This window comes from Desmodus rotundus, chromosome X, assembly GCF_022682495.2.
Source record: "Desmodus rotundus isolate HL8 chromosome X, HLdesRot8A.1, whole genome shotgun sequence".
Taxonomy (NCBI): domain Eukaryota; kingdom Metazoa; phylum Chordata; class Mammalia; order Chiroptera; family Phyllostomidae; genus Desmodus; species Desmodus rotundus.
The window spans coordinates 65,559,906-65,577,333 of NC_071400.1; the positions used below are offsets into that span (position 1 = coordinate 65,559,906).

At 39.9% G+C, this 17,428-nt stretch overlaps 1 protein-coding gene across 3 annotated transcripts in view; it reads right to left on the bottom strand.

The window, feature by feature from the left end:
* Positions 1-1,600: 1,600 nt before the first annotated feature.
* Positions 1,601-17,428, bottom strand: part of CCNB3 (cyclin B3) — a 73,937-nt gene continuing 58,109 nt past the window's right edge. For all 3 annotated transcript variants that reach the window (XM_053917558.2, XM_024580121.4, XM_053917557.1), the window contains 5 exons: positions 9,276-9,413; positions 6,026-6,181; positions 4,751-4,900; positions 2,069-2,202; positions 1,601-1,845 (listed from right to left, as the gene is read on the bottom strand). In XM_053917558.2, coding sequence (XP_053773533.1) covers positions 1,773-1,845; positions 2,069-2,202; positions 4,751-4,900; positions 6,026-6,181; positions 9,276-9,413 — 651 coding nt within the window. In that variant the 3' untranslated portion in view covers positions 1,601-1,772. The remainder of the gene's footprint in view (positions 1,846-2,068; positions 2,203-4,750; positions 4,901-6,025; positions 6,182-9,275; positions 9,414-17,428) is intronic.

Here is a 17,428-nt window from a genome sequence, read left to right on the forward strand (position 1 = left end):
CAGACTCGGAATCAAGGGGGGAAATAACTGAACCAGTTAATTGTTTCCCCTGACAGAGCTGTAGAATTAAAAAGCAGGTACAAGACCATTCTTTTCAGTGAGACTGAAGGTTTGCAAGATGGATTGAAGCCCAATGCTTTTAGCATGTCTATGTAAAGTTGGCTGTGCCAGCCAAATCACTACCAAGTAGCCGTAGAGTGTTACAAGAGGGAACCTAATGATATCTGGTCACCAAGGCAAAGCAAGTTGGGAAGAAGAATGGGAAAATCACACAAAGGTGAGAAAGCACTAAGACATCTAAGGGCATGGCATGGTCTCCCTGTCCCCAGCCCATCAGTAAAGGTGATTTGAACCGACTAGCCTGATAAGTCTGGGGCCGGAATTAGAGAGATATTTTCCCCATAACTTCTCCATTAACTGTCCCCTCTGTCAGATACCCAACCCCAAGATTGATATTCAAAATATTTGATGAGTGGTAACAAATCAGAACTGTTATCAGCCACAGTACTAGAATATAGCCTTAGATGTCTCCTGTTGTGACAGACATAACTTGTTTCACTGGCTAGATTGTGGGTAGGTTCCAGAGGTCCTAGAGGCAAGATTAAGGCAGTGTTTCTTCAAGTGACATAGAGGATATTGAACTCCTCCGTGAAAAACTGAGATAGCTGTACCAGTATATATCCCCCCAAAGACTACATATATATGAGAGAGATAGACAGAGAAAGACAGAGAGAGAAAGAGAGAGCCTCCTTAAAGCTTTATGAGTGAAAGATTGAGCACATTGTTAATGCTTGCATACATGGCACATCTCACTCATTTCACAGGTGGGAATTTCTCCTCTTAACAGAAGATAAAGGCCAAAAGAGATTTCAGCATGCCACTCCAAGCAGTTTTTTCAAATATACACTAGAAAACTGCCTAACTATGAAGATAGGGCTATCTTTGGGTGAAAATCCTGATCCCCACCTTTTCATCATCTAGGAAGAAGGAAAGAAAGCAAGGAACCTGAGATAGGGATCAAAGGGTATTGGTCCATATCTGAACACAGAGGCCTCTCTGTCAAGTAGAGGTCTCTCTCCTTGGACTGGGCACCACCACCCAAATCCCCACATCACCCCCAAGGATCCTCTTTCTACAGACTCATCCATCAATTCACACCTAAATTAATTCAATTCCTCTTCACCTGAAGTGAAAGCCTCCAACGGAGAAGGAAATTGGATAATATAAACCAGGGGTGTCAAATTCATTTTCACCGGGGGCCACATCAGCCCCGTGGTTGCCTTCAAAGGGCCGAAATAATTTTAGGACTGTATACATGTAACTACTCCTTAACTAGGGGCAAGGAGCTCGGCGCTGCCTCGGGGTAGAAACAAGGTGCCGGGCCGGATAAAACAAGATGGAGGGCCGGATTTGGCCTGCGGGCCTTGTGTTTGCCACCTGTGATCTAGACCCTGAGGTACAGCCTTTACTAGGCAGGAAAAAAACATCCCTGGGCCATGCATGGGTCTTCATGAGCAATAAGAGGGGAGGTGAGCCATTTTAACAACAAATATCAATTTTTAATTTTATTTCTAAACAAATATTACAATAATTTCTTCTCTTTCATAAAAACTTAAATACTTATAACATTATACTTTGGGAAAAAGACAAACGAAGAGAAAAAATGAAGAAAAGTGATCAAAAGACAAATTCTAGGACAGAATAAATATAGCCTAGTTACATGCCAGCTTGGCCCTAGTAGCTGCTGCCAGAGTTTCAGGCCCTCAGTTTCATTAGCAGGAATTCAAAATCTCCTCCAGATTCCACATGTTCAAGGGGGGGATTTTGGTGACTTCAAAGAAGAGCCTGCAAAAGGAAGAGGCATCTGCTCAGTGTAAAATAAGCCAAAGCCAGTAGGCTTCATGAAATAAATGGGACATAAGGCCCTTGGTTCCCTATCTGGCTTTAACCCTGGAACAGAAAGTAAGGTTAAAAACCACCTTAATCTTTCTTTTCCCTTAAGTGAAGCTAGTCTGTGCCTCCCCATGACTGAATACAAACCCAGCCTCAGCTAGAGCTTGGTACTTACCGGTGAGAATACTTGGAAGGCACAATCTTGTGTCTATTATCACAAGAACGCAAAGTCAGCAGTACGTTCAGCTTCTTGACCAAGGGGTGAAGATCAGAGGTCTTGTAGCCACTGTAATACTCCAGGGTAGGAGCCTGGAAGAAGCAACATAAATAGTTACTTTTACAAGAGGAAGCAGACCCTTCCTCTGTGTCTTCTATCCCAAATCCAAACCTCCTATCCATGGTATAGAAAGGGAAGAGAGTCAAACATTTCAAAAACTCATACATCACAGACACTAACCAATTATTACAGGAGAATAGTTCCAGTCACAAACCAGTAGTATAGGTATATCTATATGTACTTGCTGGATATTAGCCCTGGCCATAGATATTCAGGTAAGCTGAAATCCACCACCGAAGAAGCCAAGGAAAAGGACTGACTTTATAATTTACTCATTCTCAGGTCAAGATCCAATGTCCAGACAAACCTCAGAACAAATGAGGTCCCACCTCAATAGCCAACAGGAATTTAAGGCTGTTGCTCCTCTCTTGTTCTACCAGCTATCATTCCATACATTCATTTTCTCATTTAATTTTAGGATGCCTATTATGTGGCAGAAGCACAATAGCAGAGTATTTAACAGCAATGGTTCTGGAGGCAAACTGCTTGAGTTCAAATCCCAGTTTAACTAATAGCATGGCCTTGAACTGGTCATTTAACCTCTTGGTGCCTCAGTTTCCCAATCTGCCAAATGGGGATATTACAGTAATTACATTATAAGATTAAATGAGTTAATATATACAAAGCACATGGAACACAGTCTAGCACATACTAAGTGCCTAAATAATGCTAGCTAGGATTAACAATATTACCAAGCTCTGTATAGGATGCTGAGAATATAAAGATGACTAAAGCTCCTGCACTGGAGGAGTCTATAGTTTAATGAGGGAGACAGACATGCACACAGAAAATTACAAAATGAGTGGGAAGTGCTATTATGGAAGTGAGCATGGGGCACTGGAGGCACAAGGCAGCAAGACCCATGAATTTTGGCCAGGAGAGTCGCAGAAAGCTTCATAGAAGAAGGAACAACTAGAATAAGTGTTCAAAGTCAAGTGGCAGCTCCACAGGTAGAAAAAGGAAGATTTATTCTACAATGCAGTGATTTTCTAAAAGTACCTTAAATTATTTTCCCAAACACCCTTTTAAAAAATATCTTACCTGGAAGCCCAAACATCTTACCTGGAATTGGGGGGTGAGGGCTAAGAAACTCACCAATTTGAATCCATTTATTTTAAAATGGCCTCTGAGACACTTCTGCAGGAATCCCAGGGCTCTACTGAATACTGTTTGAAAACCACTGCCACAGGCAGTCATTGGCATGCTGAGCAGGGGAGTAACATGTACTAACACATTATATTCGATGTGTTAAACAAGATTAATGGTCCCATTGTCATTGCATCAGTTCAGGCCCCAATGCTTCACCTTGACTATTACAAAAACTTACTCGCCAATGTTGCCACTTTTACACTATCATCTAGTATACCTTCTATACTGCTATACCAGTTTTTCCAAAACACACATGCAGGGGTACGTCATGCCTCTGCCTAAAAAATTCCAGTGCCTTAGTATAAAATGGGTCTCTTGGCATGACATCAAAGGTCTCTTACAATCTGACCACATCCTGCAATTCTGGCCTATTGTTTCATCATTACCTATTCATATAGCCTCTGCACTATCCATAGGAAATGTTTTGTTTACCCCAATACATCACATTCTTTTATTATTACCTTCACATCTCTTCAATTATTATTCCCACCAGTAGTGGCTCTAGGATTTCTAAGTTGAAGGGGCTTATCAGTGGTTGGGAAGAGTATGCTCATTTGCAAGCACACTCTTTCCACTTGGATTGGATGTTACACGTAAGAAAGGAGCTTATACCCTTTGCAATGGCATGGATGGAACTGGAGAGCATTATGCTAAGTGAAATAAGCCAGGCGGTGAGGGACAAATACCATATGATCTCACCTTTAACTGGAACATAATCAACAAAAGAAAAAAGCAAACAAAATATAACCAGAGACATTGAAATTAAGAACATTGTAACAATAAGTAAAAATTAATAATTTTCTAAAGTTGCTTTTCACAATTTTTCATGAAATTGAGAAAGCAGCAAATATGAGTTTTATTGTACTCTGGGGGCCTTCCTTTTCAGAGAAGAACACTATAGTATACCTGTAAGTCCCCTGTTATACACATGGACAGTTGCTTTCACTACTCTGTTCTCTGAGTCAGTGCTTTTCAAACCCTGTTCCAACAAGCTCCCTCAGAGGGTAACCTGGCTGAAGGGACTGCAAGGGGAAGAGGTGGATTGGGGTCAGGTAGGAAGTAGGCCTACCCCACCCTTGCTACAACCAAAATAATTTCATATTAGTCTGTTTTGTGATATCAGACTTTCAGGTAAGCTTTCCTTGGAACAAAGGATACTGTGACTAAGAAAAATGGAATTACTTCAAAAAATTACTGTAGAAGCCCTTTAAACAAGCTAAGGCCCTAAGATGTTGAGATGTTAAAGATTTCATAACTGTGGGTACACAGCAGTTTTGGCACCAAATCTTCCATAGTCCAAATTTACACCTTTCTCCTAAGCTGACCCTGTGCTTCTGAATCCCTACCCTGTGTCCCTAGGCAAGTGTTTACCAAGTGTCCAAGATTCTTCATGTAGAGGGCCAGGAGGAAGGAACCAGCAGCTAGCTTGGAAGCCCTTTCCTGAATATAGTCATATTCCAGTAGGGTCATCTCACAGATGAAGCGGGATAACAGTAATGTATTCATGTTGACACGGAAACACTAAAGGGAGCAAGGAAACCAGTTCAGCAAGCAACTCCAAAAACCAGCACCAAGCAGAAGACCCCCTGCACCCACTCTCTCCAGTTACTCTACCTCAAGCCTAAATGGCTCTCTGCCTAAACAATGTCTCTCCTGCCATCATGATTCACACTAAGACACCCTACCCCTAAAAACACAGAATCTTAAGGGCGGTGGATTATGAAATCAGCAGTGGGATTCACCACCTTTAAGGATTTTAACCAAATTACCAAGTGTGCTTGTGGTACCTTCCCATCTACTCTTTCTGTAGATGTCATCCTTTCAAGAGCCAACTGTAACTTTGCAACTGGTTCTACCCTAAGGTATTTCATGCTCCAAAAGAACTCCTTCCCTTTCTTGTTTGTATCTTTAAAAAAAATTATAATCTATAACAGAGAGAGAGAGAGAGAAAAAGTACATAACACCCATTTGTAGAATGCAATGAATAATTATAAACTGACCTCCCCTGTAACCAATACTCAGGTAAAGAAAGAAAAGTTTACCAGCATCTCCTCCGAACTCTCCACATTTCCCTTCCTGATTTTAACTTAATTGAAATAAATATAATTATTTATATTAAACAAATATTCAGCTCAATTTTTGGAAAACTGTAAATATGTTTGAAGTACTTAGATATAGGAATCTACTTTTTCAACTACAAACATTATAAAATCTAAATATTATTTCCAATAACAATTTAACATTCTAATTGACATGTGCTATAAGCGAAAAATATGCAACAGATATCAAATATTTACATAAATAGAATGCAAAATATTTCAGTATTTGGTGTTTTTGTCACATGTAAAAATGATATTTGTGGTATATTGAGTTAAATAAAATATATTATTAAAATTTAAAAAAAGAATATTCTCTCCCTCTCCTGCTCTGTCCTTGCCTCAAAACTTTATAGGCATATTGTGCAAACCTCCAATTTTCTTCCTCCTACACTTCATAAAGATTGCCAGTCTAGGAGGGTGGATTGAAGAGGAAATTCCTCTGTCCCCAGTTGTCCCTTTCCCCCTCCCTACTACTCAGGCAGGCACCTCTGGCTATGGAGGAGACTAACCCAACAGGGAGAACAAAGATGTGACTCCTCTCTCTTACCACAGAATATCTGCGCAGAAAATGATAGGCTACAGGAATGTTGATATCAAATTCCAGGGTTTTCAGAATGCTGATTTCCATGGCAAGCATCTCTTCTCGCTGATAAGTATCATTACAGAGGTATAGGAAGTCATTCAGATGAGGTGGGTAGGACTCCTACAGGTGGAGAGGAGAGGCAGTCATAGCCAGATCAAGACAGCCCACCTCTCTCTGCTTGGAGATGAAAAGCAGAGAGCGGGGCTGGAAGGATAGTAGGCAATAACATTCTTGGAATAAACCTTCAGGTCAGCTCTGGGAGCCAACTTCTGGTTGATTTGAGTGGCCCATCTGAAAAACAAAATCAGAGACACAGGAGAGATCTGCCTCAAAACTGCACCACTGGAGAAATGATGGGGCCTCTGGGGATGGATTCTTACAGTGTTGGAAGCACATAATATGGCACAAGGACTGGGATCAATGATTTCTCTTCTAATGGGTGTGAGGCAGGAATGGGACATCTAAGGCTTGCTCTGGAGGAAGGAAGGGAAAGAGACCACAAAAATGGGAACTAGAGATAGAAAATAAGCCCTCACTATGTGTCTTAGTCTAAGGGAAAAAATAAGAATGCTTAGGAGGGGGCTGCGATGGGGTAACAGGCAGTGAGAGAGATGCAGGAAGGCACAGAGGAAGCCTAAGCCAAGATTGAGGACTACAGAGGGTGGGAAGATGTGCATGATGGCCAGACTGGGAAGATCCAGACCAACCCAATGGTGAGAAGAACCCTATCTGGGAGCACCTTCTCATGTCCTCATGTCCTCTGCAGACTGACTTGGTTTTGGGGAGAGGACTGGGAGGCAGAAAGACCACTGTATCGTTTCCCTAGATGTATCCGCCTACCCACCCCACCTTTGTTTCCAAACTTTTCTGTCTATTTTCAGATCACAAACTGGACCAACCCTGTGTTTTTTTAATACCGATTTTAGGAAATTGATACCCGGAGAGAAAAAGTAACTCAACAATCTAGTGGTAAGACCAGGTCAAGAAACCCTCCCTTTCATTGCTCTACTTGCTGGCTCCTTCCTTTCTCTTCTTATACCATCTCTACACCTCCCCTTGTGAAAGTCTTTCTCTACTCAACCCTGTGAGGGGAAGATACCCCTACTCCAGAACACTTAGTGTAGGCCCTTTATCCTGGCAACCAAAAAAGGCATGTTCCTGGTTCCAAGATTTGCTGGGAAGTGCCCCCTCTTACTCTCCTCCTCCCTCCTGCTCTCTAGGGACCCCAGCTGCTTTTTTTTTAACACCCTGGAGGCTGAGGCATAAAGTACTTGCTCAAAACATAAAAAAAAGGCCCTAGGTAGGGAAAGGGAGAGGAGGAAGGGAAGGTAGTAGACAGAGAGGGAAGAAGAAGGAAGGAGAGGGAAGGGGAACAAGGGAATGAACCAGGGAGTGACTGAGTGGGCAGTGCAGGAAATGAGCAAGAAAGCAAGGGAAAGCATGAGGGAAGTAGAAGGGAAAGAGGGACAAAGGAGACTAGGAAGAAAGGGAGGGAAGGACAATGGAAGGGAGCAAGTGAGAGTAGGTGGGAGGAAATAAGCAAGAAAGCAAGCAAGAGAGGGGGCTATCAGAGAGGGAGCAAAAAGTAAGCAAGGAGGAGGGGAAGCAAGGGAACAACAGTGTAGGGAATGAAGTGAACCAGAGAGGGAAACAGTGAGGGAGAGAGCAAGGGAGGGAGGGAGAAGAGTGAGAGAGAGCAAGGGAAGTAGGAGAATAGGGAGTGAGGGTGCTCAGTAGGAAAGGAAGGGACAAAAGAGAAGGGGAGAGAAGGAATTAGCAGAAAAGAGGAGGAAGGAGCAAGAGAAGGGGGAAGCCACGGAGGAGGAAGGAGCAAGGCACAAGAGAAGCAAGGTGGGGGAGGAAGGGACGAGCAAGGGAAAGAGAGGGAGAGGATGGGATGAAGGGGAGAAAGTTAGCAAGGAAAGGGGGGAAGGGAGGGAGGGACAGTAGATAGGAGGGAGTAGCGTAGAGTGTGACTCAGTGAAGGAAGAAGTGAGGGTGGGAAGGTGGCAGGGAAGGAGACACAGGAATGAGGGATGTAACAAAAATGGGAGGAAGAGAGGGAGGAAATAAACTAGTGAGCTAGGTAAGGATGGAGCAGGAAATGGAACAAGGGAGCAGCAAGTGAGCAGTTAAGGGAGTGAGTAAGAGGGGAGCCAGAAAGGGAGGAAAAACACCATAGAGGGAGGGAGTCCAGTATGGACTGACTGAGTACACAAAGTAGGGATGGAGGGATCAAGGGATGGATTAATAGGAGGCTGGAGAGATTGCTAGAGAGTGAAGGCATAAGTGAAGCAAGGGCAGAAGTGAAGTGAGGGAAAGGGCAGCAAGAGAAGGAGGGGAAGAAGGAGGGAAATATGGAACAAAGGAGACAGGGTTGTAGAAAGGGAGGGAAGTACTGCCAGATGTAGGTGAGGGGTGAGTGAGCAAAGGAGGGAGGAAGTGGAGGGAACACAAAAACCACCTCACAGTTCTAAAGTTCTTTGAATCCAATAAAAGTGGCTATTACCTCTGTGCCCCTAAACCCTAAGGTTTGATACAACTAGCCAATCTGAAGGAAAAATGGGAGTTGAACAAGATCATTTAGCATCTAAAGAAGAGGAAAGAATCGGAGAAATTAGATGGATTATGGTTATGAAGGAAAGTCAGGCTACTTGCTTTTATACTGCCACTTCAAAAATGACATTTCACCTAGACTCACTACCAGGCCATTTTCTCTTAAATTATCTCCAGCACCCAGGTTTGGAAATTCTTTCTTTTATATGCAGTTCAAGATTCTACTAGATGGAGGTGGAGTTGGTAGAAGGAGAAAAGGGCTGGGGGCAGAGAATGATGGACCAAAAGGAAGCTTTAAAAAGAACAATTCATTGAATTAGGCACATGCCCACATACATGAATCTTAGAGAAAATGGAAGAACCTGGTTGATGCCAGAAAACAAATACAACACTACTGCCACCCAACACCAGCTTTCCTCCTGGGGAAGACAGACAAAACATTGGTAGAAATAATTATTTGTATATAGACTTAGGTAGAAATATATGCAAACGTATATTTGTATATATGTATACATACACACATTTGTATATGTATACATATACATTTATGTAATATAGATACATACTCATATACATGTGCATAGGCTTATGTATGTACATGACTTGGATAGAAATCTGATTGACTAGTTTTCTCCAGGTCCTATGGATTCAGGCTTACCTCAAATTTTGCTGCAATCATAAAAGCAGTGGAACCAAGGAGTTGTAGTTTGTCTTTCTTGCACATTACCTTCATAAGGTAGTGATCCACCAGCTTCACTGCCAAGTAGAGGGTCTCATGACTCACCTTAAAGGTAATCTGGAGGAATGCACAAACAGGGCAAAAATCTGCATATTGTCCAGCTCCAAAATCACATCCAGATAAATCTAACCTGGTCTGCAGCATTGAGAACAGTAGAGCTATCAAAACTAGCCAGCTGAGTTTCTGCTTTGAATGCTTGAACAACTTTAGGTAGGTGCCTGACTATATCTCCTGTGCCTTTGAGAACCCTGGTACTGTCTATTCCTACATTTAGGTAGGTGATCAGTCTTACAAGTCAGAGAGAGAGGCTCTGCCTTCTCTATGAACACCTTGAGGGAACATACTCTCTCTTTTTGATCTCCAATACATACTTAGATTGTTGTTTTCCCCATTTGCTACTACCTTATACAGTGAATTCCCAAAAGAGATCATGTTTATTTAGCTCTGAAATACAGAAACTTGTTTGCTTACTTATTAGTTTATTCATTCATTACTATTTCTTCCCAACTAGTTAAGCTACTGGAATGTATAGATTTGTAGCAAGTACCAATAGCACCATTTGGAAGTAAGCTAAGGGGCTGAAGAAGCCAGAATGAGATTAAAGCATTAGTAGCACAACCCTCCTTTCCTTCTTTTATATATCCTTGTCTTGCCTTCGCCAATTCCAAGAAATAATCTCCTATAAAAGTAGTCCCAGAGGGTGGAGGGATTGAGCAAAACGGAAAAAGGATTCATGGACATGACAACAGTGTGGTGATTGCTGAGGAGAGGGAGGTATAAGAGGACTAAATGGTAATGGAAAAAATACAATAAAAAAAATTTTTTTTAAAAAGGAGCCCCACAAGTAGTGCTTGCCTATATGGCAGTTTTGTGAAAATTAGAAAAAAAAAGGTACCTTCTTTGGGTGAATGCAGCCCTGAAGGTGCATAATACCTATATATGAATTAGCAGAAGGTGCCCTCATCTCAAGGCACAGCAACCCCACAGCCAGAATGCACAGCTTGGCAAACAGTGTAAGCTGGTTTCCAGTACCTGCTTTTTCTTTGGCTGGAGGCAATGTATAGCCACAATTTACACTGTACACATGGGTCCTACCCAATCCTGATGCTTTTCCCTCAGAATCCCTTAGGTTCTTAGAGTATGAGAACAATAAAACCTAGAAGTCCAACACATCAGTCAATGCTTGAATCCTTTCTTTAATGTCTCCACCAAATAGTTGTTCAGTTCCTGCCATAGAACCACCAAATACAGCTTGATCTCACCTTGAGTAGTTTTAACAGAAAATTCTTCCTTATATTGAGTAGTAATCACCCTCCCTGAAAGATTTACCTATGTCATTGGGTTTCCTTTGTATAGACTACTCTTACTGACTGAAGCCTAGCTGACCACAATGTATGTAGGTCAATAAAAAGCTTTAGAGAAATGGATATTAGCATACGTGAGTGATTATCAGAAGAAGGTTGAAATATTGGTTCATCAGTAGATACATTAAGTTTCTGAATAACAGAAACACAAAAAAGCTGTTCCTGTTATTCCTGGATTATGGCCTTGGATACTCTCAGAAATCTCCCTTCATTAGGTTCCTATTGTTGCTGTAATAAATTATTACACATTAGTGGCTAAAGACAACACAAATTCATTATCTTACAGATCTGGAGTTCAGAAGTTCAAAATAGGACTCACTGGAGTGAAAATAAATCAAGCTGTTAGCAGGGCTGTGTTTCTTTGTGGAGGTTCTAATGAAGAATCCTTTTTCTAGCTTCTAGAAGATTCCTGCATTCCTTGGTTTGGGGTTCCTTCCATCTTCAAAGACAACAATGGCCAGACAAGTCTTTCTCACACTACATCACTTTCTGACTCCCTCTTCTACATTTGAGGACTCCTGTGATTACATTGGGCCTACTTGGATAATCCAGGGTAATTACCTTGTCTTTTTTTAAGTATGTTTTATTAACAATGTTATTACAGTTGTCCCAATTTTTCCCCCTTTGCCCCTCTCTGCCCCATACCCCCCTTCCCTCCAGCAATCCTCCCCCTTAGTTCATGTCCAAGGGTTGTGCAAATAAGTTCTTTGGCTTCTCAATTTCCTATACTATTCTTAACACCTCCCTCTCTATTTTGTACCTACCAATTATGCATTTTAAACCCTGCACTGTTTCCCCCATTTTCCCCCTTCCCCTTCCCATATGATTACCCTCCAAATGGTCTCCATACCTATGATCTGTTCCTGTTCCGGTTGTTTGCTTAGTTTGTTTTGTTTTGTTTTGTTTTTAGATTCAATAGTTCATAGATATGTTTATTGCCATTTTATCATTCATAGTTTTAGTCTTCTTCTTTTTCTTAAATAAGTCCCTTTAATATCTCCTGTAATAATTGCTTGGTGATGATGAACTCCTTTAGCTTTACCTTGCCTGGGAAGCACTTTATCTACCCTTCCATTCTAAATGATAGCTTTGCTAGATAGAGTAATCTTGATTGTAGGTCCTTGCTTTTCTTCTTTTTTTTTTTAAATTTTTATTGTTATTCAATTAAAGTTGTATGCCTTTTCTCCCCATCCCTCCACCCCACCCCAGCTGAACCCACCTCCCTCCCCCACCTCCACCCTCCCCCTTGATTTTGTCCATGTGTCCTTTATAGTAGTTCCTGTAATCCCCTCTTCCCACTGTCCCACCCCACTCCCCCCTGGCTATTGTTAGATTGTTCTTGACTTCAATGTCTCTGGTTATATTTTGTTTGCTTTTTTCTTCTATTGATTATGTTCCAGTTAAAGGTGAGATCATGTGGTATTTGTCCCTCACCGCCTGGCTTATTTCACTTAGCATAATGCTCTCCAGTTCCATCCATGCTGTTGCAAAGGGTATAAGCTCCTTCTACGCAGCAGAGAGAAAGAAGGAGGTCCTTGCTTTTCATCAATTTGAATACTTCTTGCCAGTTCCTTCTTGCCTGCAAAGATTCTTTTGAGAAAGCAGCCAATAGTCTTATAGGAACTCCTTTGTAGGTAACTATCTGCTTTTCTCTTGCTGCTTTTAAGATTCTCTCTTTATCCTTAACCTTTGGCATTTTAATTATGATACATTTTGGTGTGGTCCTCTTTGAGTCAAACTTGTTTGGGACACTCTGTGCTTCCTGGGCTTGTATGTCTATTTCCTTTTCCAAATTAGGGGAGTTTTCTTTCATTATTTTTTCAAATAAGTTTTCAAGTTCTTGCTCTTCCTATTCTCCTTCTGGCATCCCTATGATTCAGATGTTGGCATGTTTGGAGATGTCCCAGAATCTTCTTATACTATCCTCATTTTTTTGAATTCTTGTTTATTCTTTGTGTTCTGGTTGAATGTTTATTTCTTCCTTATGTTCCAAATCATTGATTTGAATCCCAGCCTCCTTCCCTTCACTTGTTGGTTCCCTGTAGATTTCTCTTTATTTCACTTAATGTAAACTTCATTTCTTCCTTTATATTGTTGCCATACTCAATGAATTCTTTGAGCATCTTGATCACCAGTGTTTTGACTCTACATGTGATAAGATGGCTATATCTGTTTCATTTAGTTCTTTTTCTGAGGTTTTGTTCTGTTATTTCATTTGGGCCATATTTCTTTGTCTCCCCAATTTGGCAGCCTCCCTGTGTTTGTTTCTATATGTTAGGTAGAGTCTAGATCTAAAAGTCCAGATTATTTTAACTAACAATAGAAGAAATAACCGAAAAGTATATGAATGATCACATGTTACTTGAGGGGCAATTAATAGATCAGATTAACCTAAGGGGTCGGTTAACTAAATAATGACTATATCTATATAACAGAATGTTACACAACAGTATAAAAGAATGAGGTAGATCTATATTTAAAAGGAAGGATTACTAAGACTTATTCTTAAGAGAAAAGAGCAAGTTGCAGAGCAATATGTACAGCATGACCTATGCACATAAGAAAAATATCATAAAACCCACACTCATTAAAAAGCTGTATTTTATATGTGCATATATGCATGTATGTGTAGGCCTTTATGTATTACTCATGTAATTTAAGATTTTTAAAGAAAGGATAGTCAAATATTAATAAAAGTGATGAGACACACAAAAAGATGTCTAAAAGGATACACTCTAAACTACAGTTGCTACTTCTGAGGAATAATAATAGAGCAAAAGGGTTGTTGATTTTATGCAAACACACAAACACAGACACAAATATATGAATACACACACGTACTATAACATGTGTTCACTTTGTAGTTTAAAAAAGTGTGTGGGGTAGAGGGGTTAAGGCGAGATGGAGGGGGTGAAGAATTGCCAGGAGAATTAAATAAACAACAATAATTATGGGTGGTTCCCACATTACTCTCAGACTTTGATAATTTAAGCAGAAAAAAATAAATTAGCATATAAATTACATAAGAATTATTAAGCCAAAATTAATTGATATAATGATCTTTATACCTACAGAGAATACATATTTTCTTCAAACATCAGTGAATCATTTATAAAAACCCATTATATCTGAAATGATGAACAAAACCTCATTGACTTAAGAAGAGCAAAAATCATCATTCAGGTCACATTCTCAATACACAATACAATAAATCTAAAAATTGGTAATAAAAGGATAAACCTAATAACCAATGAAAAGCAAAGCACTTGAAAAAATGATAAGCACTATTCTCTTTTTAAATTTTATTTATTTATTTTCAGAGAGAGGGGAAGGAAGAGAGAAAGAGAAGGAAAGAAACATCAGTGTGTGGTTGCCTCTCATACACCCCCAACCAGGGACCCAGCCCACAATGCAGGCATGTGCCCTGACTGGGAATTGAACCAGCAACTTTGGTTCAACCTTTGGTTCTAAGGCCAGCATTCAATCCACTGAGCCACACCAGCCAGGGCAGCACTATTCTTTTTTTTTTTAAAGAAAAGAAAACAACCTGGGTCAAAAAGGAAGTAAAAATTGCAATTGCAGTTGATTGTGAAAAAAGAAGATAACTACAACACTCTCTTTCAAAACTAATGGGATGTAATCAGAACTGGTTACTTAGAAGAAAATGTAGAACTTTGGAGCTTTTATTATGAAGTCAGAAATAATTAAAATAGACTAACCATTTCAAGAATCTAGAGAAAACCAACATAATAAATCTAAATAAAAAACAAAGATGAAAGCAGATGTTAATGAAATTTTTAAAAGAAAAACTTAAAGAATTATCCATGAGCTGGTTCTTTGACCACAGGACTGAACAAATATTTTGTGAGGAAAGAGTATGTAAATGCAACATTTTGAATGAGAAAAATAATTATAAAGGATAATAAAATAATACCATATATAATCTATGATAACAACTGAAAATATCCATGAAATTATTTTAAGGAAAACATAAACTACAAAAATGACTCAAGAAGAAGACTAAAACCTTAGTACGTCAATGACCAATGTTATTAGAAAAAGTTATTAAAGAAAGACACACATAAATAGCATCATGTATCAATGGGTTCATGAGCAAGTTCTTCAAGGAAAATAAAATTCCTGTGTTGCCGTGGCTGGTGTAGCTAAGTGGATTGAGCACTGGCCTGCAAACCAAAGGGATGCCGGTTCAGTTCCTAGTCAGGGCCAGGGTTGCAGGCCAGGTCCCCAGTTGGGGGTGCATGAGAGGCAACCACACATTGATGTTTCTCTCCCTCTCTCCTTCCAATCTGCTGTCTATAAAAATAAATAAATAAAATCTTTAAAATACAATAAAAATCCTGCCTTAAACTTAGTATGGTAGAAAAACACACTCCCTGATTATGTTAATAAGGTAGAGTAGTCCAGGTACCAAACTTAACAAAAACAGCACCCTCATCCCTGGCTGATGTGGCTTAGTGGATTTAGTGCCAGCCTGCAAACCAAAGGGTCACCAATTCAATTCCCAGTCAGGACACATGCCTGGGTTGCAGGAAGGGTCCCCAGTGGGGGTTGCACAAGAGGAAACTACACATGGATGTTTCTCTCCTCTCCTTCTCCCTCCCTTCCCCTGTATCTAAAAATAAATAAATAAAATCTTTTTAAAAAACATCACCCTCCATCACATTTGTATAAGAATCATATTTGTGAATATAGAAGCAAAAATTCTAAATAAAAGTATAAGCACATCAAATCCAAGAGTAAATTAAATAAACCATCATTAAGTTCAGAAAAGTAGGTGAATACAAAGTAAATTTTAAAAATTAATTGCTTTCCCAATATATTGGCAATAAATATAAAAATTAAAGGAAAAAAATAACACTAATAACACTAAAAAAATCTTTCCCAATATCCAAGAAATACCTTTTTAAGTCAATGAGACCAATATGAAGAGAATCTTTTAAAACTTAAAATAGTAAAAGAAGACATGGTAACTAAACAGATATAACCCAACTGGCTTGGAAAGTTCAATATTACAAAATCTGTGGATTCTCCCTGAATTATCCCAGTGGGCTTTTTTTGAAGAGTTAACCAAATTATTCTATAGCTCAACTAGAAGAATTTAATGTATAAGAACCATGAATATTTTATAAAAGGTGAGTAAAGAGACAATAAATATATTTCAAAGCTATAACAATAAAAACAGCATACTACTGATGTTAGAATAGACAAACATACCAAAGAACATAATTGGAAAGACCATAAAGAAACCCATATATATGTGATTAAAAATGTCATTTCAAACCAGTAGGTAAGGAAAACCAATAACTGATATTAGAAGAACTAGATAATCATTGGAGAAAGGTGTATAGATACTGATAACAAAACCAAACTAAATTCCAGATAAAGATATATAAAGGACACAAGGACAAAATCAAGGGGGAGGGTAGAGGTGGGGGAGGGAGGTGGGACTGGCTGGGGTGGGGTGGAGGGATGGGGAGAAAATGCAGACAATTGTAATTGAATAAAAATAAATAAATTAATTAATTTTAAAAAAAGATTTAAATATGAACATGAAGCTATAAATGTTCAAGAAGAGGAGTTCCGGCCAAGACGGAGACATAGATAGAAGCCCTTTGCTTCCTTGCACAACCAAAATGATGATAACAACCAATCTAAAGCCAATAAAAAACCAGTAGTACCAGAAAATCAAACTGCATGGAAATCCGACAACCAAGGAATTAAAGAAACAGTCAACCAGAACAAACAGACCAGTAAAAACCCATGGCCAGGCGGCGGGCCACGTGGACGGTGCTGGGAGAATGGGAAACTGAGATTCAGAGCTGACTGTGGACTAGGCAGTTGCCAGTTGTCGTGGTGTGAGAAATCCCGAGTCTCACACAAGAGTCTGTTTGAAAGTGGGCTAGAGGCGAGCAGGTGAGCTGCATTGTTACCTCTCTGGCCACTCTCCCACAGGTAGCACCACAGTGCACCAAGGAGGGCTGCCCTGCCCTGGTGAATACCTAAGGCCCCGCCCCCTTACAACTTAACAGGTGTGCTCAGACAAAGAAATATGGCCCAAATGAAAGAACAGAGCAAAACTTCAGAAAGAGAGCTAAGTGATGAGGAGACAGCAAACCTATCTGATGGAGAGTTCAAAGCCCTGGTAATCAAAATTTTCACACAACTGATTGAGCTTGGTCAAAAAAAGAAAAAATAAATGAACAATACCCAAAATGAAATAAAGCAAAATATTCAGGGAACCAACAGTGACTGGAAGGGAACCAGGGCTCAAATCAACAATTTTGAACAAAATGAAGAAATAAACATATAACCAGAACAGAATGAAGAAACAAGAATTCAAAAAAGTGAAGAGAGACTTTGGAAACTCTAGGACAGCCTGAAATGTTCCAATATCCAAATTATAGGGGCGCCAGAAGGAGAAGAACAACTGCAAGAAATTGAAAACTTACTTGAACAAATAATGAAGGAAAACTTCCCCAATCTGGTGAAGGAAATAGACTTCCAGGAAGTCCAGGAAGCTCAGAGAATCCCAAAGAAGTTAGACCCAAAGAGGAACACACCAAGGCACATCATAATTACATTACCCAAGATTAAAGATAAGGAGAGCATCTTACAACCAGCAAGAAAAAGGAGAGAGTTACCTACAAAGAAGTGCCCATAAGACTATCAGATGATTTCTCAAAAGAA